Genomic DNA, 22,346 nt, shown 5'->3' with positions numbered 1-22,346 from the left:
AGTTATGCTGGAAGTACAAAATGCATACTGAGTTTCAAAGACTTTATATTAAAAAAAAGTAAAATATCTCAATGTTTATATTGATTACATGTTCAAATGATAATATTTAAGCTATCTTCAGTTAAATAAAATACACTAAAAATTAATTTCACTGTTTCTTTTTACCTTTTTAAATGTGGCTACCAGAAAATATAAAATTACCTATGTGTTCTAGTGGACATTGCTGCCTTCAACTCACAGGGACAATATGGAGGCTTGGAATTTTTCGCTCACTTTCTATCATAGATACAACTTCCTGTTCCCTAACATTTGTACTTTGTAAAAGCACCTTGTATAAGAATTTTTATAATTTGAATTATGTAATAGTAAGTTCTTTTATAAAGCAAAGATTTCTATCTTAAATGCAAATATTAATGTATCCCGTAAGATTGATTAATCAACAACCCTCCTCATTTTGTTATTTTAATTCTTTATTATTTAATTCTAACCAGCAGAAGAAATTAGGATTTAAGTTAGCTTGCATGTATTTTTAAATTTTCATAAAGCCTATAAACCTTGCAATCAAATCTATGCATTTTCTTAATCCACTTATCTTCCTTCCTTTTGGTCATTGCAGCCAATCTAACAGAATTCATACACTGCTTTGAGCCAACATGCTCATTTCAAATTTGTAACATCATGGTTTAGGACTAATCCTACAATACTGGATACATTTGCAAAGCAATATCTAGTAAAACAAAAAGAAGGGGGGTAATCATTTAGACTTTCGGGTTAGGAGATCTAAGCTTTGAGTATATTTTCTTAAAATAAGAGTAACATTTTCCTCAGGAAAAAGAAAAAAAATCACACTCTTACTGAATACCACTATTGGTAACTGAACTTGTAAGTAGACTTAATGGCTTCCAAGTTATCAGCCTAGACAGGGAAACAAATCATTTCCTCATTTTGTTGCTAGAGAGAGACTCCAACCTTTGTAATTACTCTCGCCATCAGGGTAGTAATGGCCCAGATTTATATCTTTTCTTTTTCTTTAAAGGAAAAACAAATAATGATCAATATTTGTCATTGAGCCTACTAACCCCCTCCTTCCTCTGGCCCCATAAAAGATTACCCACCAAAAAGGTCTCAGTTCAGGATGCCTGCCCTAGGCCTGTTCTTCCTTGTTAGACTATATACTGAGATGCCACTTCCTACCTTCTAAAGCCAAACCAGCAAAACTGAGAGGAAATGAGCTGGGGCACTGAGCAGTGGCAGTGGAAGAGTGAAAACGAATAGGCTCTGAACCAGGATCTACTTGAACCCATTAGTTAGAAAACAGAGCCTTGCAGAACCTCAGCAGTTCCACATTCTATTTTTGGATCTTCCTGAATACACAATCATCTGAGGAAGTTCTCCCAATCTCTCCAGTACTCGGTTGGCTCCCCTCATGCAAAGTTTTTCGAGTAAAGAAAGCAAAACTCTTTCATAATTCACTCTTTCATAATTATTGCCATTAACAAATGATTACCAATAGTAGGTGTTAGGGTTCAGAGCCTAAACACAACTCCATACATATTTTCACCATAAGAAGGTTAACCTTTCCAGCCTATGAACTTCTTTATAGGCATATCAAATTTAACATTCAACTACATCGTGTTGAAACAAACCTGGTTGCCGTCTCCCCAAGTTCCTGCAGCGGTCCGTATTTATCTATATACTTCTGACAAGATCTGATGTGTGCCCTCATTTCGCTGAGGCAAACCTATATAAAAGCAAATTCAAAATAAAGTCCCTGTTGAAAAGGGGCTCAGTAAAGTCTTCTGTGATCCAGCTTTATTACTTTCATTATTGCAAATAAGTTCATAGTGTGGGTCAGTGGATTCAAAGGATGCATTCATGACAAGAGTACAACAAAGTTAAGGCATTACCAAGAATAACACTTTAAAAATACCTCTAATACTCAGAAGATCCAAATGTTGAGTTCTTGAGTTTGGTTCTCCTAGAAGGCACATTTTTTTTAATCTTATTTTTAAAATATTTATTTATTTATTTGAGAGAGAGAGCGAGCACCTGTGCACACATGTGCATTTGTAGAAGTGAGGGGGAGGGGTGAAGGGAGAGGGAGAGAGAATCCTTAAGCAGACTCCACACTAAGCACAGAGTCTGATGCAGGGCTTGATCCCAGGACCCTGAGACTATGACCAGAGCCAAAATCAAGAGTCAGATGCTTAACCAACTGAGCCACCCAGGCATCCTCAGAAAGCATATGTTTTTTAAAGTGGAAAGACATACCATTACCTAACCTGATGATAATAAGAAGTGAGAAAGAAAAAGGAGAGAGGGGAAAGAGAGCAAGCAAGATGGAGGAAAGAAAAAAAATGAGAAGAGACAGAGGGAAAAGAAAACAAAGAGAGATAAAAAGAACCAATAGATGGATTTTAATTTTAAAGATGCCCATAGTAAGTAAAAGGAAATCCTGTGCCTCAGAGAAAGATATAAATATCATGGTTTTATAATATATCCAGCAGTATTACATGAATTCACAATACACAGTATACTTAATGGCCCCATTAAGAGCAAACATAAAAGACAGCTCTTACAAGTCCATTTTTATCAAGACAGAATAAAGAGCCCTTGTTCCTCCAGATATACATTCAGAGATCCTAACCATGAGGGATCTGTGGCTAAAAAACACATCTTCTACTAAATGTTTCATTTGAAACTCTGATAAGATCTTGTGCTAAAGGAAGCTTTGTAGAGCTGTGGTAAGGTGGTCGACCCATCTTGCTTCATTTTGCTCAAGCGCCGGAAGTTAAACCTCAAGCATGAAATCTACCCTGTCAAGGAAACTGTTATAATTGCTTCACTAAAGACAAATTGCTTCACAAAAGACAAAAATAAAAGCAAGTGGAAAAGTGAGAACAAATCCTTGTTTCACAAATATCCACCTGGGACTTGTTGAGGTAGAGGTCTTAAAAACACACTATTTTCCAAGTTTTCACATTCCAATTTTGACCATCAAATCTCTCACTTCTCTTTATTACTTTTCTTAAAAGATTTCTCATTTGTATCAAAAATGCTTATCTTTGTTGTTTAAGAATACAAAGGAAGAAGGAAGATACTTCTGTGCATGCTGATTGTCATGTGACGACAAAAAAAATCAAAGTAAAAATAAGCAATTATTATTATGAATGGAAAAAGCTAATGATTTTGAGCATTGTACCATGTTCCAGACAGTGCTGAAAGCCATATATATTTTATCATTTTCCTTTGCAACTATGCATCATTCCATGACATGAATGCTATCTTTTTCCTCATTTTACAAAAAGATGAAAACTTAAATAATAATGTCCCCAAATCACAATTAATGAGTGAGAGAATTCACATTTGATCCCAGGAAGTCTGACTCCAAAGACCATATATAAGTTCTATAGTCAGACAGCCATGAATAAGTTATTGAGTCTCAGATAAATATTCAAAACAATATATGAAGCACTAACTATGTGCCAGTCACTCTTCAAAGTGCTGGGTACACACACAGTCACCAATAAAACGGACATGGTCCTTATCCTCACAGAACTTAAATCTGGTCGGGATAACTGACATAAATTTTAAAAAATCACAAAAGCATAATTCTAAACAGGCGACAATGTCGATGAACAATCAAGAAAGGTGCTCTAAAAAAATTCAGGCCCTTAGCGTATGATTTCTCTTTTGATCTCAAGATTCCCTATGATAGTATCTTCCCCTTGGCAGTTCAAACATGACTTATTTAAGACTTCGTGGATTTTTCTCCAAATCTGCTCCTCCTATCAGCACCTTCACCTACACCTACGCATGTCAGAAACCTGGGAGGTACATCTGATACTTTACGCTCTTGTCACGTACCAATGTGTCACACTCAGTGCAGTTCTGGTACTCTGACTTCATTCTCTTGGCTACATCAGTGGCTGGAACTCCTTCTGAGGGAAGATACGCCCGGCAATAAGGACAGGTCCACCTATTGTTCTTCAGACTGGTAGCGATACAGGAACGACAGAATCTGAAAGAAACGAAGTACACATCATCCATCATTTCCCTTAAAAGGTGTAAGGGACAGCAGCCGGGTGGCTCAGCGGTTTAGCGCCGCCTTCAGCCCAGGGCATGATCCTGGAGACCCAGAATCGAGTCCCACGTCGGGCTCCCTGCGGGGAGCCTGCTTTTCCCTCTGCCTGTGCCTCTGCCTCTCTCTCTCTCTCTGTGTCTCTCATGAATAAATAAATAAAATCTTAAAAAAAAAAAAGTGTAAGGGAGCCACCACTATGTGTTCATTTGTGTAAAGTGTGTTTTCACGACCCCTTACATACCGGGAGCTGTATTGCCAAGCTAAAGGTGTGCTTGCAGCCTATACCTTGGCACAGAGTCTCTTACCTTCCGGGCAGACCGCCTGAGGGTCGCACATTCTCACCACATTTGCTGCTTGCATTTGGACAGAAGAGCACAAAGTGGTGAAAACAGCATTCCTATAAATGGAATTAAAACTATAACCCAAAGGGTAGCCAATGTGTTCTTTCTTTTCTTTAATCCTATTTTACTCCAAATTGGGGTTGGGGTGGGGGAGGGCGGAAAGAGGTCTTGGCTCTGTGGGCTTTTGTATGTTAAAAAAGAACACAGCAAGAAGTCAAGGAGGAGAAATACCATGTGCATTATCAGGCTTATAAAATGATTTTAATGTTATTCCCAGGTACAGAAAATGATCTAATTAAAGTTACCACTACTAGGAAATGTTCTCCAAGTCAAGACATTTATTCCCTGGCTTACTTAAAGATAATTGTAACAAAATCTTAACATAATCAGCAGAACTCACAGAAAATCTTGCCCTATTTATAGGAGCTGTTGAAGGCCACGTGCACACCAAAGTTAAAATGACCTTTAGATAAATTACATACGTTAGCGTGACCTGATAAGCGCCGCTAAAGTACTTGCCATATACCATCTATCTGGGAGTATTAATATTATGGCAAAGTTAAGCTTTTTTAAAATTTAGATATACTATATATATATTGAAAGGTTCACATATTATAGGTATATAGTTCACTGAATCCCCAATTGTATTAGCCATGACTGATGCCTAAAAGAACTCTCTTCTGCATCTGTTATAAAATTCTTATACACACACAGAGGATGCTGACATTTGCATTGTTCTTTTTTTTTTAAGATTATTTATTTATTTATTCATGAAAGACACAGAGAGAAAGGCAGAGACACAGGCAGAGGGAGAAGCAGTCTCCAGGCAGGGAGGCTGATGTGGGACTTGGTCCTGAGACTGCAGATCACACCCTGAGCCAGGGGCAGGTGCTCAACCGCTGAGTCACCCAGGCATCCCCATTTGCATTGTTCTTGAGGCATCTGCTTGATGTCTATGCTTGTTCAGCATCCATTTCCTCTTTTTCTTGCAACAGTACCCTGATTTTGCTCTGCAGGAACCATATGTCTTACGTGAGATACAATCTGCTGGGCCCTCACCAAGGTGCCCACATTCAATTGCTGAAGGCAAGAGTCCCGCAGTGGGCCAGACCAAGTAAACCCTCTCTCTGGATGATGAGTGCAAAACAGACTGACATAAGGACTGATTCAGCAACAACATGATGGGATGCTGCTCTTTATTTAGAATCCCAGATCTACCTGGATTCCTACCTTTTTTTTTTCTAGGTGTTTTTATTTTTACCGTTGTCTTAGTAACTTTTTATCTAATATGATTTCAAACTTGGTATGCTGTGGTTTTTTGTTTTTTTATTTTTAACAAATATTAAAACATACCCTAATTCATTTGACTTTAACAAACCCCTATGAGGGGTGCCTGGGTGGCACAGTTATGTTAGGCATCTAATTCTTGGTTTCGGCTCAGGTCGTGATCTCGGGTCTTGTGATTGAGCCCCACATCAGGATCCTCACAACTTACTTGAGTTTTATACCCATACAAACAGAAGACTAATATTGGTGTCGAGCCCTGCAGTGGGCACCCATAGACACAATCTCATTTAGCTCTCAGAGTAATCCTACAATGCTGCTTTGTTTGCTTTCTCATCACTTGACTGGTGGCAAACAGAGATTCTGAGAGGTGTAACAACAGGGCCACATGGGTGGCTCAGTCAGTGAAGTGGCTGCCTTTGGCTCAGGGCTTGATCCCAGAGTCCTGGACCCAGCCCCACATGGGGTTCTCTGCTCAACAGGGAACCTGCTTCTCCCTCTCCCTCTTCTGCTTCCCCCTGCTTGAGCTCTTTCACTCTCTTTCTCTGTCAAATAAATACATAAAAATCTCTAAACAAAACAAAACAAAAAACCACAGAGGTGTAACAACTTGCCAAGTTTATACAGCCTGAAGACGGGAGTACTTTGAACTTCAGTTTTGAAAGGGGCTTGAAAGTATGTGTGGAAGGTCCCCAAATTAACTGGTTCCACTTAGGATTTTTTGACTTTACAGTGACACAAAAGCGATACTCATTCAGTAGAAATTGTACTTCAAATTTTGAATTTTGGTCTACTCCTGGTATTCAGTAAATATTCTTCTTGCAATGCTGAGCAGCTCCCAGTCCACCATGCAGATAAACAACTGATACACTTACAACCATTCTACACCCAGACAAGCACTCTGTTTTGCACTTTCAGTACACTATTCAATGAATTACACAAAATATTCAACACTTTTATTATGAAATAGGCTTGTGTTAGATGATTTTGCCCAATTGTGGGCTAATGTAAGTGTTCTAAGCATATTTAGGGTAGATTAGGCTAAGCTATGATGTTTGGCAGGTTAGGTGATTAAATGCATTTTCAACTTACTTTAACTTAGGATGGGTTTATCGGGACAGAACCCCACTGTGAGTCAAGAAAGGTCTGTAGTTCTTTTTAAGTCACCTCGATTCCTCCCAGTGACAAGCAGAAGCAGCAAAACTGTTAGACTGTGGATGTACCCGTATAAACCAGCGGGCTTGTTAGAGTACGTTTCTACTGTCATTGTGTAAGTGCTTTTGCACATATTTTTGTAACTAAAACTGATCACTACTGGAAAAAAAAACTGATTGCTACAACTACAGAAATATCTAGTAGATAGTCATGAAAAGTAGTATACTTAAGGAATTTTTAAAAATCAAGGCTCTAAGCCTTTATGAATACACAGTGGTGTTACATGTGGCGTAAAACTCTCAAATGAGATTAGATAGACACTATTGCATTCTATGAGATTATTAGTTGCAAATCCCATAGGTCAGTCAACTAGCTGTACCCCTTTTAACAAAAGTGATTATTAAATGGAGAAAACACAACAAGACCAAGGTGTTTTGGGACAGACCAAACGTGCTGGTTATGAGTTCATAAAACCCATGACTTTTTAAAGTGTTACCAATAAGGAGAGGAATGGATGCCATCACAAGTCTTGCTTTTGGGGGTGCAGAAATAAGATTGCAGAACCGCTTAGTTCAAAAAAAATCTGAAGTTAAAAGTCTCCCCTTACAGGTACAGTTATCAAATTCAAGTATTGTGAACTGGAGAATTTAACATCTTTACTCTAGTATATTAGCATAAAAAGTATGTAAGTGATCAAGCATTAAACGAGTTGTGTAATTAGAATCCAGATTTAAGTAATTATGTAATTGTATGTGTGTGTACATAAGCTATATAACAAGGCACAAAAACAAGATAACTCAAAAATAAAACCTCTTAGAAAGCAAAGTGTAGTTGGTGAGAATGCAAACTGGCTCAGCTACTCTGGAAAACTGTATGGAGGTTTCTCAAAAAGTTAAAAACTGAGTTACCCTATGAGCCAACAATTGAACTACTAGGTATTTGTCCAAAGGATACAAAAACAGTGATTGGAAGGGGCACCTGCACCCCAATGTTTATAGAAGCAATGTCCACAATAGCCAAACTATGGAAAGAGCCCAGACGTCCATCGACAGATGAATGGATAAAGAAGATGTGGAAGATGTGGTGTGTATGCATGGGTGTGTGTATAATATACCTATATATATAAACATACATACATACATACACACATACATATATATATATATGTATATATATGGTGTGTGTGTATACCACATATATACACAATGGAATATTACTCAGCCATCAAAAGAATGAAATCTTGCCATTTGCAATGACGTGGATGGAGCTAGAGGAACTAGCAAAATCATTCAGTCAGAGAAAGACAAATACCATAGGATTTCACTATATGTGTAATTTAAGAAACAAAACTGATGAACATTGGAGAAGGGAAGAAAAAATAGGATAAAACAGAGGAGACAAACCATAAGAGACTCTTAACTATAGGAAATAAACTGAAGGTTGCTGGAGGGTTTGGTGGGTGGGGAGATGGGGTAATTGGGTGATAGGTGTTAAGGAGGGCATGTGATATGATGAGCACCGGGTGTTATATGCAACTGATGAATCACTAAATTCTACCCCAAAATTAATAATATACTATATGTTAACTAACTTGAATTTCAAACAAAAAAAAGGAAACCAAAGTGTAGGCTATGTATATAATATGAGCTATTCATAGTCTTGTAGATGTATAAAAACATCTAAAAGGATAAAAAAAAGAACACTTACCTACCTTTTGGAGAAATGGGAACTAAGAAGAAGAGGTGAGTATTTTCATTGTCAAATTTCAAGTTTGAATCTTATGATGGTATCTACACAATAAATGATTCTTTAAAAAAGTTAATCACCTATAATTGTTTGAAATAAATGGCTTGGTCATTTTTATAAAACAAAATATATAGGTACCTTTGGTCCTGCAATAACAAGCCCATGTATTTATTAAAGAGAAATGAAAATTTATACCTATTGGTACAAGAATATTAATAAGAAATGTATTCATAGCAGCCCCAAATTGGAAGTTACCAAGATGTCCATCAACAAGAAAATGAATAGTAGCACCCGTGTGGCTCAGTGGTTGAGTATCTGCCTTTGGCTCAGGTCATGATCCTGGGGTTCCTGGGACCAAGTCTCTCATCAGGCTCCCGGCAGGGAGTCTGCTTCTCCCTCTGCCTGTGTCTCTGTCTCACGTCTCATGAATTAATAAATATACTCTTAAAAAAAAAAAAAACCAAGACAATGAATAAACCAACTGTGGCATATTCCTACAATGGAATACCACACAGCAATAAAAAAAAAATTACTAATATACACATCAACACTGATGAACCTCAAAGGCATACTGAGTTAAAGAAGCCAGACATAATAGAGCACATCCTGTATAATTCTGCTTATATGAAGTCCTGGAACAGGCAAACCTGATCTATGGTAGAGAAAAAAAAAAATCACAGTAATGGTTTCCTGTAGGGGTACATGGACAAGCATTGGCTGGCAAAGGACACGAGAAAACTAACTGAAAGTATTCTGTATCTCAATAGGGGTTATGCCTAGAATGTATTCATTTCACTACATGTGTAATTTACCTTAAAAAAAAACATAAATACTAAAGTCTGGTTAATACTATACTATGCCTCCTGATATAAGAAGGAACAGAGTGTGCTGATCATTGTAACCTACTCTGAAATGCATCCAAAAAGAAGACAGATGGATGATGGATAGGTATGTGATAAAATGAGAGATAAAAAGCAATACAGCAAAATTAATAATTATAAAATCTAGGTAGTGGATATACAGGTATTCACTATACATTTCTTTCAACTTAGCTCTGTGGTTGAAATTTTTCAAAATAGTATGTGTGGGAAGGGCACCTGGGTGGCTCAGTCGGTTAAGGGTCTGCCTTGGCTCAGGTCATGATCTGAGGGCTTCTCCCTCTCCTGCTGCCTCTCCTCCTGCTTGTGCCTGCACGTCCTCTCTCTGTCTCTCTCTGTCAAATAAACAAAAATCTTAAAAAAAAAATACGATGGGAAAAAAATGTTAGAGAAAATTAATCACCTTACTATGACTTAAATTTTCTTTATTCCTGAGAAAAATTTTAACCATAAAATTAGGAGAGGAAGTGTTTAGAGGATGAAGAGACCTGATATTTTTAATGGAACATGAAGAGAAAAACATTTTTATTTTATTTATTTATTTTTTTAAAGATTTATTTATTTATTCATGAGAGACACTGACTGAGAGAGATAGGCAGAGACACAGGCAGAGAAAGTAGCAGGCTCCATGCAGGGAGCCCGATGCGAAACTCGATCCCAGATTCCGGGATCATGACCTGAGCCGAAGGCAGGCGCCCAAACGTTGAGCCACCCAGGCATCCTGAGAAAAATATTTTTTTAATATTTTATTTTATTTTTCTAATAATAAATTTATTTTTTATTGGTGTTCAATTTGCCAACATATGGAATAGAATAACACCCAGTGCTCATCCCGTCAAGTGCCCCCTCAGTGCCCGTCACCCAGTCACCCCCACCCCCCGCCCTCCTCCCCTTCCACCACCCCTAGTTTGTTTCCCAGAGTTAGGAGTCTTTATGTTCTGTCTCCCTCCGAGAAAAATATTTTTAAAAATGTATTTTTAAGGGCACCCAAATTCAGTGTGAGGAAAAGATTACATTGCATTTATGATTATTTAAAGAAACTTAAAGAACACAGAACAATTTGGAATATAATAAAAGGCTGAATAGAGAAAATACAAACCTTCTAAAACCAATTATGTGAAGCTATTAGCAAGAATAGTTGGTTACAGAGAAGACTTTATTAGAGAATGTGTAAATCTGTGCAAACCTCCCTAGACCCATCCATATAAGCATTCATGCACTGGTGAAATTTTTAGCAATAGCTAATTATTGCCAGCTAGTGTTTGACATGCCAGGGATGAAATTGTGGCAGTGTCTAAAGTCCCTGATCTCAGAGTTCTGGAAAGGGGGCGGGGGGCAATAAGCAGGTAAACAAATAGGCTGGTCAGATGATAAATGCTTTGAGAGGAAACAAACAGTTGACGATAAAAACAGAGTGAGTGGGGCAGAGGGAGTATTTAAATGGGTGGTCCCTGAGATATTTGAAGGCACCACTCTAAGGAAGATCTGGGAATGGTTTTCCAAACTGAAAACAAAGGGTACAAAAGATAGGGAGCATCTTGCTGAGGTACAGGAAGCCAACCCGCTTGAAAGGCAGGGCACCCAGGGAGAGTAACTGGAGATGTGAGAGGGGGGGAGTAAAGAGGTCAGGAGACAGATCATCAAGCCATAACTCAGGGTGATGGGAAGGTGCTGGAGGGTTTTAAGCAGGAGGGTAACACAATTTGATTTATATTACATAGATCACTCTGGTTCATGTGTGAAGGACAGATTACAGAGGTACAAGAGCCACGGCAGCGAGAAGCTCAGGTTTAAGCCATTGCAAGAGTCAGTTCAAGAGAGAATGATGGCTCAGACAAGCAAAGTAACAGGAGGCAGTGTTAGGATTTATTTTGGAAGTGAGGCAAAGGGACTTACAACATACCAAATGACAACAAATATACGCCCTGTTATACTAAGTGAGAGAGGTCAAACACAAAAGACTACTTTCTGTATGATTCCAAAACTTAGTGACAGAAAGCAGATGGGGTTGTTGGAGCCAGGGGCTTGGGGGAGAGAACGGACCTTTTTAGGGTAATGGAATTAATTGTTCTAGATCTCGTTCGTGGAGGTAGTTCTATAATCACCAAAATTCATCAACTTGTACACTCTGTGTGAATTGCACTGTACCACCTCAACAAAGCTGAAAAACAACACAACAAAACAAAAATGCCCCAGTGACAACAGGCCAGAGACAACAACATTGCATGAAGAAGATCACAGAAATACATAAACCATTCCGAATCTTGCAGGCCTCCTGCCTACACCACCCCAGTAACTACTGAGTAGTAGTTACTCTACTCTCTACTGAGTAGTAGTTACTACTACTGAGTAGTAGTTACTCAGTAAACTGAAATAACAAAATTAGTTACGAGGAACCGAACAAAGAATTTTCTGGGCCAGGCCCAACATTCCCATTAATAAGGCAGAGTGTTAGATCCTTCTGAAAGAACCCAAGGGATAGAAATGAACACAAACCAGGGCACCTGAGTGGCTCAGTCAGTTGAGCAGCTAGCTGCCTTCAGCTTAGGTCGTGATCCTGGGGCCCTGGGATCAAGCCCTGCATTGGGCTCTCTGCTCACTGGGGAGCCTGCTTCTCTCTCTCTGCCCTTTCCTCCATTTGTGCTCTCTCTCGATGTCTCTTTGTGTCTCTCTCTCAAATAAATAAATTTTAAAAAAAATAAGTAAACACAAACCCTGAGATAAAGATTCTTATTTGTCTGCCCCATCCCCACTTCATAAGGTGGTTAAGAATGATGAATCAATAAAGATACAATCAGAATGAGAAATTAGATGAAAGGCAGAAGTTAAGTATAGAAGTCAATTACATTTTTTTTTAGACCAGTTCAATGTTTTCAAAAATTTGGAGCGAGGTGCCCTTGCTTTTAACATCCAATTTTATAGGAGGTGCCCCGGTGGCTCAGTCAGGCTCTGTGCTGGCCCTTGGAGCCTGCTTAAGATTCTCTCTCTCCTTCTCCCTCTGCCCCTCCCCCTAATTTTTCTTTTTTAAATCATATTTTACAACTAAACCCAAATTTCTGGCTTCTCTTGAAAAGCTGGTCTCCTCCAACTCTGGACTCAATTCCCAAATGGTCACATGGGCTGGCACCCCTACCCTGTGGAGTGAGTACTCACCCTCCCCATTCACTGATATCGCTTGCAGTCTGCAGCTCCTAAAGACATCGATTAGGAACTGGATGACTCTAAGAGCCTTGAAACCAGATGGAAACTTAAATACCTTGCTCCCATTGATAATTTTATTAACCCCTTTCTGTTTCCCTAAATTAAGTGATTATCAATAAAACCCTTGTAATGAAGAGATCAGCAAAGCATTTGTAGAAAAATGAGGAAAGGCTTGCTGAGGACACTGGGTAAAATTAGGTACCCAATCTTAAAGAGGTAAAACTGAACACTAAGCATCATAGATTTAAGGAGGGAAGGGATGCATTAGGGACTCCATGGGGTCCAAGGCTAGACAGGCAAAATAAGTATTCACACATGGCCCCCAAATAGGACTCTGTAAGACCCATTGGCAACATGAGGCCGATCTAACATTCTATTTGTTCTCAACACTAGGCTGCCTCACTGTGGGGATGCGAATACGAAGCTGAATGAAAATCCTGAGCTGGCTTGGTGAGCTTGAAAATGGAAATGGAAAAAAGGGAGTTGTTATTGTTATTCAAAATCATGATAAGAGTCTCAGGCTAAAATATTTCAATGTAATAAACACACACACACACACACACACACACACACACCCTACTCCCTCCTCACCTACACAGATGAGCCAGACAGGCCCCAGTGCAGCTATTCTTAGAGCAAAGCCCTCCAGCCACTCACTACCCCTGAGATTTCCTTTGATGTTATTTCTGTATTCAATTAGGTCCCACTCCAAGTTCATCCTGGGAATCATTCAGCCTCCAAAATCTGATTCTGAATACCTCTATACCGGGTTATTTGTTGATTCAAAATTTAACCCCCAAAGAAAATGTTATTTCCTTTAACTTAAAATCTTAGCTGGGTGCCTTTCTAAAACCTCCAAAACTGTCCTCAACTTGCTGTATTTTATTGTCAGTTAAATAGGTTTTAGTAAAGCTGTGCTTCACATTTTAAAGTGAATATAAATCACCTCAACATCCTATTAAAATGCAGATCCTGATTCAGTGGCTATGAGATGGGGCCCAAGATCCTGCAGTGCTGCTAGTCCACAGGCCAGTAGCCAAATCCTAAGGAAAATCTGGGCATAAAACTCAGTCTGCTACATTATTTAGGTTCTGTTTGTTAGAGAATACATAATTTAATAGATCACTAATATTTAATTTGCTTGTGACAATACTAATGTTACTAAGTAAACACAGAGCAGTCCAAACACCAGAGGAGGCAAATTTCAGGCCAGCTTAATTACATCTTTCTGAAATTCTCAGTAATACAGGGACAGATGAGTAACCCCATAAAAAAAATGGAGTTCAGAAACTATCATGAGACTCCCGTTACTTGACTACATAGCAGCCGTTGGCTGGCACTATAAGGTAGTTGTCCCCACTTGAGGGGCATTCACCAAAGTATTCAAACTGCATTGTATTTTAGAATCATCCATTAACTCAACTCATATTGAACACCTACTAAGCACCAGATCTTTAAGGAGTGGCAGTGTAGCATTTCTTTACTAGAGCAAAGGCTCTCCAGAGTTTTTGGATCTTGATGGTACCAAAGGCTCTAACCATCCTATTTTAAGTGACGCTTACCCAAGCACACTGGAAGGAGGAAGCATTCTAAATACATTTGTTTTAGCATCAGGAGCCTGGATGTTCATATTTAAATTTCAAAGTTTGTCTTAAAGTCAAATCACAGGTCAAAAAATATGTCAATGATAACTGGTAATCAGATGGGAACTTCCACAATATTCCACTTCGACTCCCAGCATCTGTGCCCATTTAATGCCCAATATCCTATGAAATGGATGAACCATTCAGTCTCCTGCTCTGGCCAAGCCTCCCCTGGGCCCCAAGACTCACTGTAAATCCTAGCTCCTCTCCTACTCAAGGCCATTGCTCTTAAAATTCTCTTTCCTCCTGTGTATCAGTTTCCCCCTCACTACAGGTTCATTTCCAGGTTCATTTCCATAACCATACAGAATGTTCCACTTTTCCTCTCCTAAAAGAAAAAAATATTTAAAAAATTTTTTATTCTATTTTATTTTTTTAAGATGTTATTTATTTATTCATGAGAGACATGCAGAGAGAGGCAGAGAGACACAGGCAGAGGGAGAAGCAGGCTCCCCGTGGAGAGCCCCATGCGAGACTCCATCCCTAGGACCCCAGGGATCAAGACATGAGCTGAAGGCAGGTGCTCAACCACTGAGCCACCCAGGCATCAAAAAAATATTTTTTTAAAAGAAAACTCTTTTGATCCCACTTCTCCTTCCAGCTATTGTCCCAATTTCTCTCCTTTGCTTTGCCTCCCCACTCCATGACAGGGCCTCTCTGTCTCTGACTCCTGTGATCACTCAGGAACCCACTCCAGGTAGGCTTTGGTGCTCAGCATTCCACTGAAACTGCTCTTCTGGAGATCACCAATAGCCTCCATATTAATAAAACCAGTGGTCATCTCTCAGTCTTGTATAGATATCTGCCAGAATAATTTTATGTCTGTTGAATGTAATTATTACTTTTTTAAATGAAGGCTTGTATTTTATAGACCTTTGGTATTTTTAAATTCAATTTTTTCAATAATTCATTTTTTATTTTATCAGATTATTGATCAGTGATGGGCTAAAAGCACAACAAAACAAAACCTCACTGGTTCTTTACAGCAAGTAATTTGAGAAGCATTGCTCTAAATATCTTAAAATTGCAACTCCCCCACATACTTCCTATCCTATTTCCTGGCTTATTTTTTTTTCTCTTTAACACCCATCACTATATAAACAAGTGACATATTTAATGCCGGTATTTTGTTTATTGTGCACCTGCCAGATGAGAATGCAAGCTCCAGGAGGATAGATATCTGTGTCTATGGGCTGAGCACAGGACAGGGGATATTTGCTTGATCGATAATGAAAGCATTCCATGCAAAAGCAGATCTAACCAAACAACTCATAATAAACCAAAATGAAAATGATGAAGAAAATGAACAATGATTTTATTTTAAAGAAAACTGTGTGGATTCCTACTGTCTGCTTGAGCAGCATGTAGGTGTGTACATGGTTGCCTGACAGCCAGATTTTTTAGTAGAATGCTGAACGGTCTATAGTAAAGCCTGACAATGATCTAATTTTTGTTTTTGATACCAGATTTTAATAACCCTTAAAAACTCAGTTGATAGATGAGATGGTTAGTTTTATGTGTCAACTTGGATAGGCTATAGTACTCAGTTATCTAATCAAACACTTACCTAGGTGTTGCTGTGCAGGTATTTTGCAGAAGTAGTTAACATCTATAATCAGTTGACTTTAAGAAAGCGATTATCCTCAATGATGTGAAGAAATTCCTTAAAATCAGTCTTTTTACACACACACACACACATACACACACACACACACTATTGGTTGTTTCTCAGGAGAACCCTCACTAGTAGATAATATACAAGGAGGTAATAAATATCTGTAATAATCAATAAGGCAAATAGCTTTAATCTTATGTTAAAGAAGAATTCTTTGGGATTGCACAACTCCTGTAAGAATGAAATGGGCAGCAAAATGGCTGAAAGGGGGTCAAAAGGTATGAACTTCCAGTTAAAAATAAATAAATCACAAGGCTCTAATGTACAACATGGTGGTTATAGTTAACACTATATGTATAGTACTGTAGTATATATTTGAAAGTTGCTAAGACAATAGATCTTTTTGTTTTTCAAAGATTGTATTTCTTTTTGATAGAGAGCACAAGCAGGGGGAGTGGCAGGCAGAGGGAGAGGGAGAAGTAGGCACTGTTGAGCAAGGAGCCAGATGCAGGGCTTGATCCCAGGATCCCAGGACCATGACCTGAGCCAAAGGCAGATGCTTAACCAACTGAGCCACCCAGGTGCCCCAAAACAATAGATCTTAGATCTTAAAAAGTTCTCAATATAAGAAAAAACTGTGTAACTATGTATGCTGACAGATGTTAACTAGACTCTTCATGGTGTTCATTTTCCAATATATATAAAGATTGAATCATTATGTTGAACACCTGAAACTAACATATGTCAATTATACCTTAATAAAAATTTTTAAATAAAAAATAAAATATATTAAATGTTAAAAAAAAAAAAAGAGTGAAAGCACTGATGTATATTTCTGGGTCAGTTTAAAACTCATCAGGAAACTCTCAGAGAACCACTAATTTCTTGCAGGCTGTACCATTCATACTTGACCACAAATGGAAAGTTTTAATCCACTTACCTGAAAGCACTTCAGAATTATCCTCAACAGTTCCATTTTCAAAATTAGGCAAATTCTGTGATTTAGAACTATTTAACCCAACTCAGTTCGATGAAGATGTAGCTCTTTGTGCCTTCTAGCATGCTCTAGTCTGTACCTACTAGTTCTGTTAGATCTATTCTCCACTTCTTGATTCTTTTAGATAACTCCCTTAGCTCTGGCTCTGACCTTTCCCCAAACCCGTTCTCCCAGTACCTTTGGGATATTTCCCTTTGGATATCTCCCTATCAGACTACTGTATACTTGACAAGCCCCATTACAAGTTCACTACATTACCTCTGGAGCTGAACTCTGCCCCCCTTTATCTCTGTCACCTGTTAGGGAGTTGCCTTCCACCCCTTTCTCCCCCCCTTTATCTGTCATACTCAACTGGTCAACAAATTTCTTTATAAATACTTATTTTAAATATAAATCAGATTCTGATTCCCTTTCAGTTTCATTCACACAGCTTCAACTTATCTACTCCCCACCCCCATAACAGAAGATAAGGCAGAGGTAGGAAGCCTTTCCCCCAAAAGCTGTTTTAACAACTGATATACACGTATGAGCAATGTCAATTTGAAATGACAGCACATTAAAATAGAATATCTTAAATTAAAGGCTACCAAAGGAAAAAGAACTCAGCTAAAAGGAAGATAATCTGCGACATCTTAGAAATGTCATAGATCTATCTTTTGTGGCCCAGTTGTATTCCAAAAGAAATACAGATAAGAAATAATAACCATTCCTGAGTATTTGCTTTGTGGAATGTCTTTAAGGGAGACAGAAATTAAGTGTTGAGGCTTTATGATGGGCCGCTTTTACATTTTTAAAATACTCATAAAAATTCCATTATTCACCCTATTGTACAAATGAAGAAGCAGTCAAAGAGATAGCTCCATGGTGGTCACACAACCGGTCAGTGGCAGGGCTGAATTTCAAATACTGCTCTCTCTCAGTCCCACTGTTTCTACAATTTATAGAGTGCTATATACATACTCATTCAATGTATTTTTGTCATTATTAAGTACTTGATTGACTCGAAATAGGTTTATGAGCAGAAATCAGCATAAACAAACGAGTTCAACAAGTTTGGAAATTAGCTTCAATAGGAGATAACATACAGAGATTTCATTTGCATTTCTCCATTTTCCAATTTAGGGTCAATGGAAGAGAGTAATTTATTTAGGAAGTACACAAATGGTGTTAACAGCACTCACCATTCCCAGTGGAGAAGGAACTCTAGTTAACATTTACAAAGTGGAAGGGGCCCAAGTAAATTTGCCAAAAGGAGGAATATGGAAATTCTGCCCACAGCCAGAACAATGGACATAGATTTGTCAAAACAAAGAACAGTAAAGTGAGGGAAGGCAATTCATCCAGCCCTTGTGCTACTTCATGACTATTTTTTCCAGTTGCTGGTTTCCTATTCAAACTCTAACAAAGAAAAAGATTAAACAAAAGATTTAACTTTTTACACATTTAAATTATCCTTTAGCAGAAGCAAAAACACTACAAACAGTAAATTATGGCATTCACAATCCAAACCAGGTGGGATCCCTGGGTGGCTCAGTGGTTTAGCACCTGCCTTGGGCCCAGGGAGAGATCCTGGAGTCTGGGGTGGAGTCCCACATCGAGTCCCACATCGGGCTCCTTGCATGGAGCCTGCTTCTCCCTCTGCCTGTGTCTCTGCCTCTCTCTGTGTCTCTCGTGAATAAATAAATAAAATATTTTTAAAAAATCCAAACCAGGGAAAACAAACCTCAATCAGATAACAACCTCCAATATCAAAGTCATCCAACTCAGTTCTACAGAAGGAACTTTCAAGACTTGATGCCCACTGCACATTCCTGGTGCAACTTTAAAGTTTTAATGCACAGCCTAAATTTACCCATAGCTACCGGGAGATGATTACTGTCCGAACTAATCAATATATTATACTGTTACACAATGCTATCTCGGCTTCCATCTTGGCCTTGGGATTTCATATCATGAGCTGCATCTGCACAGCTGGGAAACAACATCAGTAATCAGTCAGGAGGCCAATTAGGCTTGAGTTTAAAGTACAACGCTGAAACAACAGGCCTTGAAAACATAGCCACAAAATAATGCCCAGGGCACTCTTTCTTTAAACACTATGTGGGCTGCATTTTTCCTTCTTGGCTCACCACCGAGGTTTTCATGGTGCTTCTCAGCCACTAGTCTATAGGTATCAAGAACCATCTAAGTCTTTTTGAAAACATTTTGTGCACTTGCATTCATAATATGGTTTTTCCCCCCCTTGATAAGCCAGAAGCACTTACTAGCCATTGCGGTATTGCCCTGGCGCTTCATCAAACTCTAGTCAGCCAAAGAAGACATTAAGTGGGCTTCCGTTCTCACTCTGTGCACCTCCCCGCACCCCACCCACCCCCAACAGGCACACACACACTCACACACACACACACACACACACACACACACACACACACGCAGGCAGCCACGGAAAGCAAGCTTCTGCGGAAACAGAACACGAAACCACAGGTCCAACTCCCATCACTAGTGGCTCCAGCACACATTAAGGACGGGCCAATTTTATATAGGGATTTTGTTTTCAGACTCTTTTTAGAAACGACTAATTTTTATGTCTACTTTCCATCGATTTTAGGGAAGCGCCGCGTGAGGCAGGGAGTCTGCAACCTCCTGTCACTCTGTGGTTAGATTTTAAAGGGCTACACTCAAGGGCCTGGTGCTGAGGTTCTCAGGTCCCGGCCCCACCCGGACAGGCACTTAAAGTCTAAGGGCTACGAGGTCACTCGGCCTGTTGAGCTGATCTTTGAAGGGCCTGAGTGTGTGCATTAGGATGGGGAGGTGGAGGTGGAAGGACAGTTTGCACAGATCTTTGTTTGCTCAAGAGGCTGCCCCAGTGGGCGTCCTGGAACACGTGCAGAGCCAGCAAAACAAAACCGACCTGCGGGGCGGCGGGGGGTGGGGGTGGGGGTGGGGGTACCTCCCGATTGATGGAGCTCGGCGGGGTGATTGCTCTGCAGAAGCCCACCGCCCTGTGCCCGAGCGGGTGCCGGCCGTCCAGCCAAGGGCACCCTCCCCAGCGGCCGACCCCGGCCCCCGGCGGCTCCTGCGCCTGGGCACCCCGTCTGGGGCTCCGCACCTGGGCTTCGGGGGCAAGCAGCGCCTCGGGGCCCGCCTGTTTCTGTCTTGGCCTCCTGAATGCCTGTGTCACCTTCCGACAGGTCGCCTTCCCCGTGGCGCGGGCTCGCCGGGTCCAGGTGTGTCCCCCGCAGGAGCTCCGTTCCCACGCGCGGGCGCCCCGGGCCTCGCCCTCCCCAGACGCGGGCGCGCAAGCCGAGCTCCCCCCGCACTCACACGTGGCCACAGCGGGTCCGGACGGGCTGGTGCAGCACCTCGAGGCACACGGAGCAGTCGAAGGACGTGACGGGCAGCTCGGGGTCGTCCCTGCGCTCCAGGGCCCGGGGGGCGGCCGAGGCGGGGGCGGCTTTGGCGCTGTCGCTGCTCAGCACGGAGCCCATCGCGGCGCCTCTCGCCCGGACAGCTGCCGGCAGCTCCGCGCCTGCGGCCGGGTTGTTTTGCTGTCCTGCGGCAGAGGAAGGAAGTCCCGGCCCAGCGGCGACCGCCGCCTCCCCGCGCGCCCGGCGACAGCAGCCCGGCGGCGGCCGCGGCCCGGCGCCCAACCTCCGTCCAGGGCCGACGAGCGCGCGGCCGCGGCCGAGACGCGGGGGCGGGGGCGGGGGCGGGGGCGGCCGCACGGTGCGCGCTGCCTCGGCCCGGGCTCCTGCGAGGGCTGAAACCTGAAACCTCCCCGCAGAGCCGGGAGCCGGGAGCCGGGAGCCGGGAGCCGGGAGCCGGGAGCCGGGCGGCGGGGCGGCTGTCGGGCTGTCGCGTCCGTCCTCGCCCCGTTCTTGCGAGCTCCGGAGAGGGTGGAGCTGGCCACGCCGGCCGGGACGCAGAGGCCCAGCGGGAGGTGATGCTCGCGTCCGCGCCGCGCGGCTGCGACCCCAGCGGGCACCGGCCGCGGCTCCCGAGACCGCGCCCACCTGCGCTCGGGCAGCAGTCGGCGCCCCACGGGTGGAGAGGGAGCGCGCGGCGTGCAAAAGGTTCTGAGACCCGGGTTCGAATCTCAACTCACGATGATAAGGACATTCTACTACCTCGGTTTCCTGGGCGCAGGGTGTCCCGCTGTTGCCCCTACTCCCTGCCCCTCCCTCTTTTAGACAGGACCAAATACATCATTTAGTGAGTCATACCTGGGCGCCTGGGAGGCCCAGTCGGTTAAGCATCTGCCTTCTGCTTGGCCATGATCTCAGGGTCCTGGGATCAAGCCCCACCGCGGGCTCCCTGCTGCTTCTCTCTCTGCCTCCTCTGCCCTTTCCCCTCTGCTTGTGCACTCTCTCTCTCTCAAATAATAAATAAAATCTTATTTTTATTTTTTATTTTTTTTTAAATCTTATTTTTAAAAAAGCCACACATTTAATAAGACTTCTTTAGTGCCCACTGCATAGCAGACTTTGTTCTAGTGATGGGAACACAATTCTGACCAGGAGACAAAATCCCCGTTCTCACAGAACTTACTTTAAAAAAACAAAACCAAAAATGTTGACTTTGGTTGAGATAATTACAGATTCACATGCTTATCATTTTCTTAATATCTTTTTTTTTTAAGATTTCATTCATTTATTCATAAGACAGAGAGAGAGAGGCAGAGACACAGGCAGAGGGAGAAGCAGGCTCCAGGCAGGGAGCCCGACGTGGGACTCGATCCGGGGTCTCCAGGAACAGGCCCTGGGCTGAAGGCGGCGCTAAACCGCTGAGCAACCAGGGCTGCCCCAACATGCTTATCATTTATTTATAAATAACACCTAGTAATATATGATCCACACAACTCATCACACAACAATACATGTAATACATAATAATCCCATAAACTTAACCCAGTTTCCCCCAGACTTTGCTTTTAATAAGAAGATGTAAGTAATCAACGAGTAAATGAGCTAGATCATTTCAGATGCTAAGAACCATGGAAAAGGCAAGACAGGGACTGACGATAGGAGTGGGGAGGGTAAGAGGGTCCGAGAAGACTTTTGGGATGAGGCAACATCTGAGCAGTCATAAATAATGAAAGGGAGTCAGCCATTCAAAGATGCAGGAAAAAGCTTGCTAAGCACTGGGACCAGTGAGTGTGCAAGGAACAAAGAACAGAAAGAGACTCTCTTTGGAAACAGAACAAGGGGAACCAGCAGGGTAGCACAGGGTGCCTTAAATAGGAGAAGGGCCTGATTCTATTTGATCTCATAGGCCAGTTTGGATTTTACTTCAAAACCATGATTTCATGTATTATGACTGTTCACTGGTTTCAAAAAGACAAGAACAAAAGAGGAATGGAAGCAGAGAAACCACTTGGAGAGGACTGAGCCCAAGTGAGGATG

At 41.4% G+C, this 22,346-nt stretch overlaps 1 protein-coding gene across 2 annotated transcripts in view; it reads right to left on the bottom strand.

Moving 5' to 3' along the window:
• RNF125 (ring finger protein 125) overlaps positions 1–20,956 on the bottom strand; it is a 37,269-nt gene extending 16,313 nt beyond the window's left edge. The window contains exons 1-3 of one of the 2 annotated variants that reach the window (XM_025996927.2): positions 20,269–20,956; positions 3,868–4,021; positions 1,647–1,741 (exon numbers count right to left, since the gene is read on the bottom strand). In XM_025996927.2, coding sequence (XP_025852712.2) covers positions 1,647–1,741; positions 3,868–4,021; positions 20,269–20,432 — 413 coding nt within the window. In that variant the 5' untranslated portion in view covers positions 20,433–20,956. The remainder of the gene's footprint in view (positions 1–1,646; positions 1,742–3,867; positions 4,022–20,268) is intronic. The other variant, XM_025996925.2, reaches the window with a different exon arrangement.
• Positions 20,957–22,346: the final 1,390 nt, after the last annotated feature.

Source organism: Vulpes vulpes, chromosome 13 (genome assembly GCF_048418805.1).
Source record: "Vulpes vulpes isolate BD-2025 chromosome 13, VulVul3, whole genome shotgun sequence".
NCBI classification, from domain to species: domain Eukaryota; kingdom Metazoa; phylum Chordata; class Mammalia; order Carnivora; family Canidae; genus Vulpes; species Vulpes vulpes.
The sequence above is the reverse complement of the archived record's forward strand: the minus strand, read 5'-3'. Positions and strand labels throughout refer to the sequence as shown.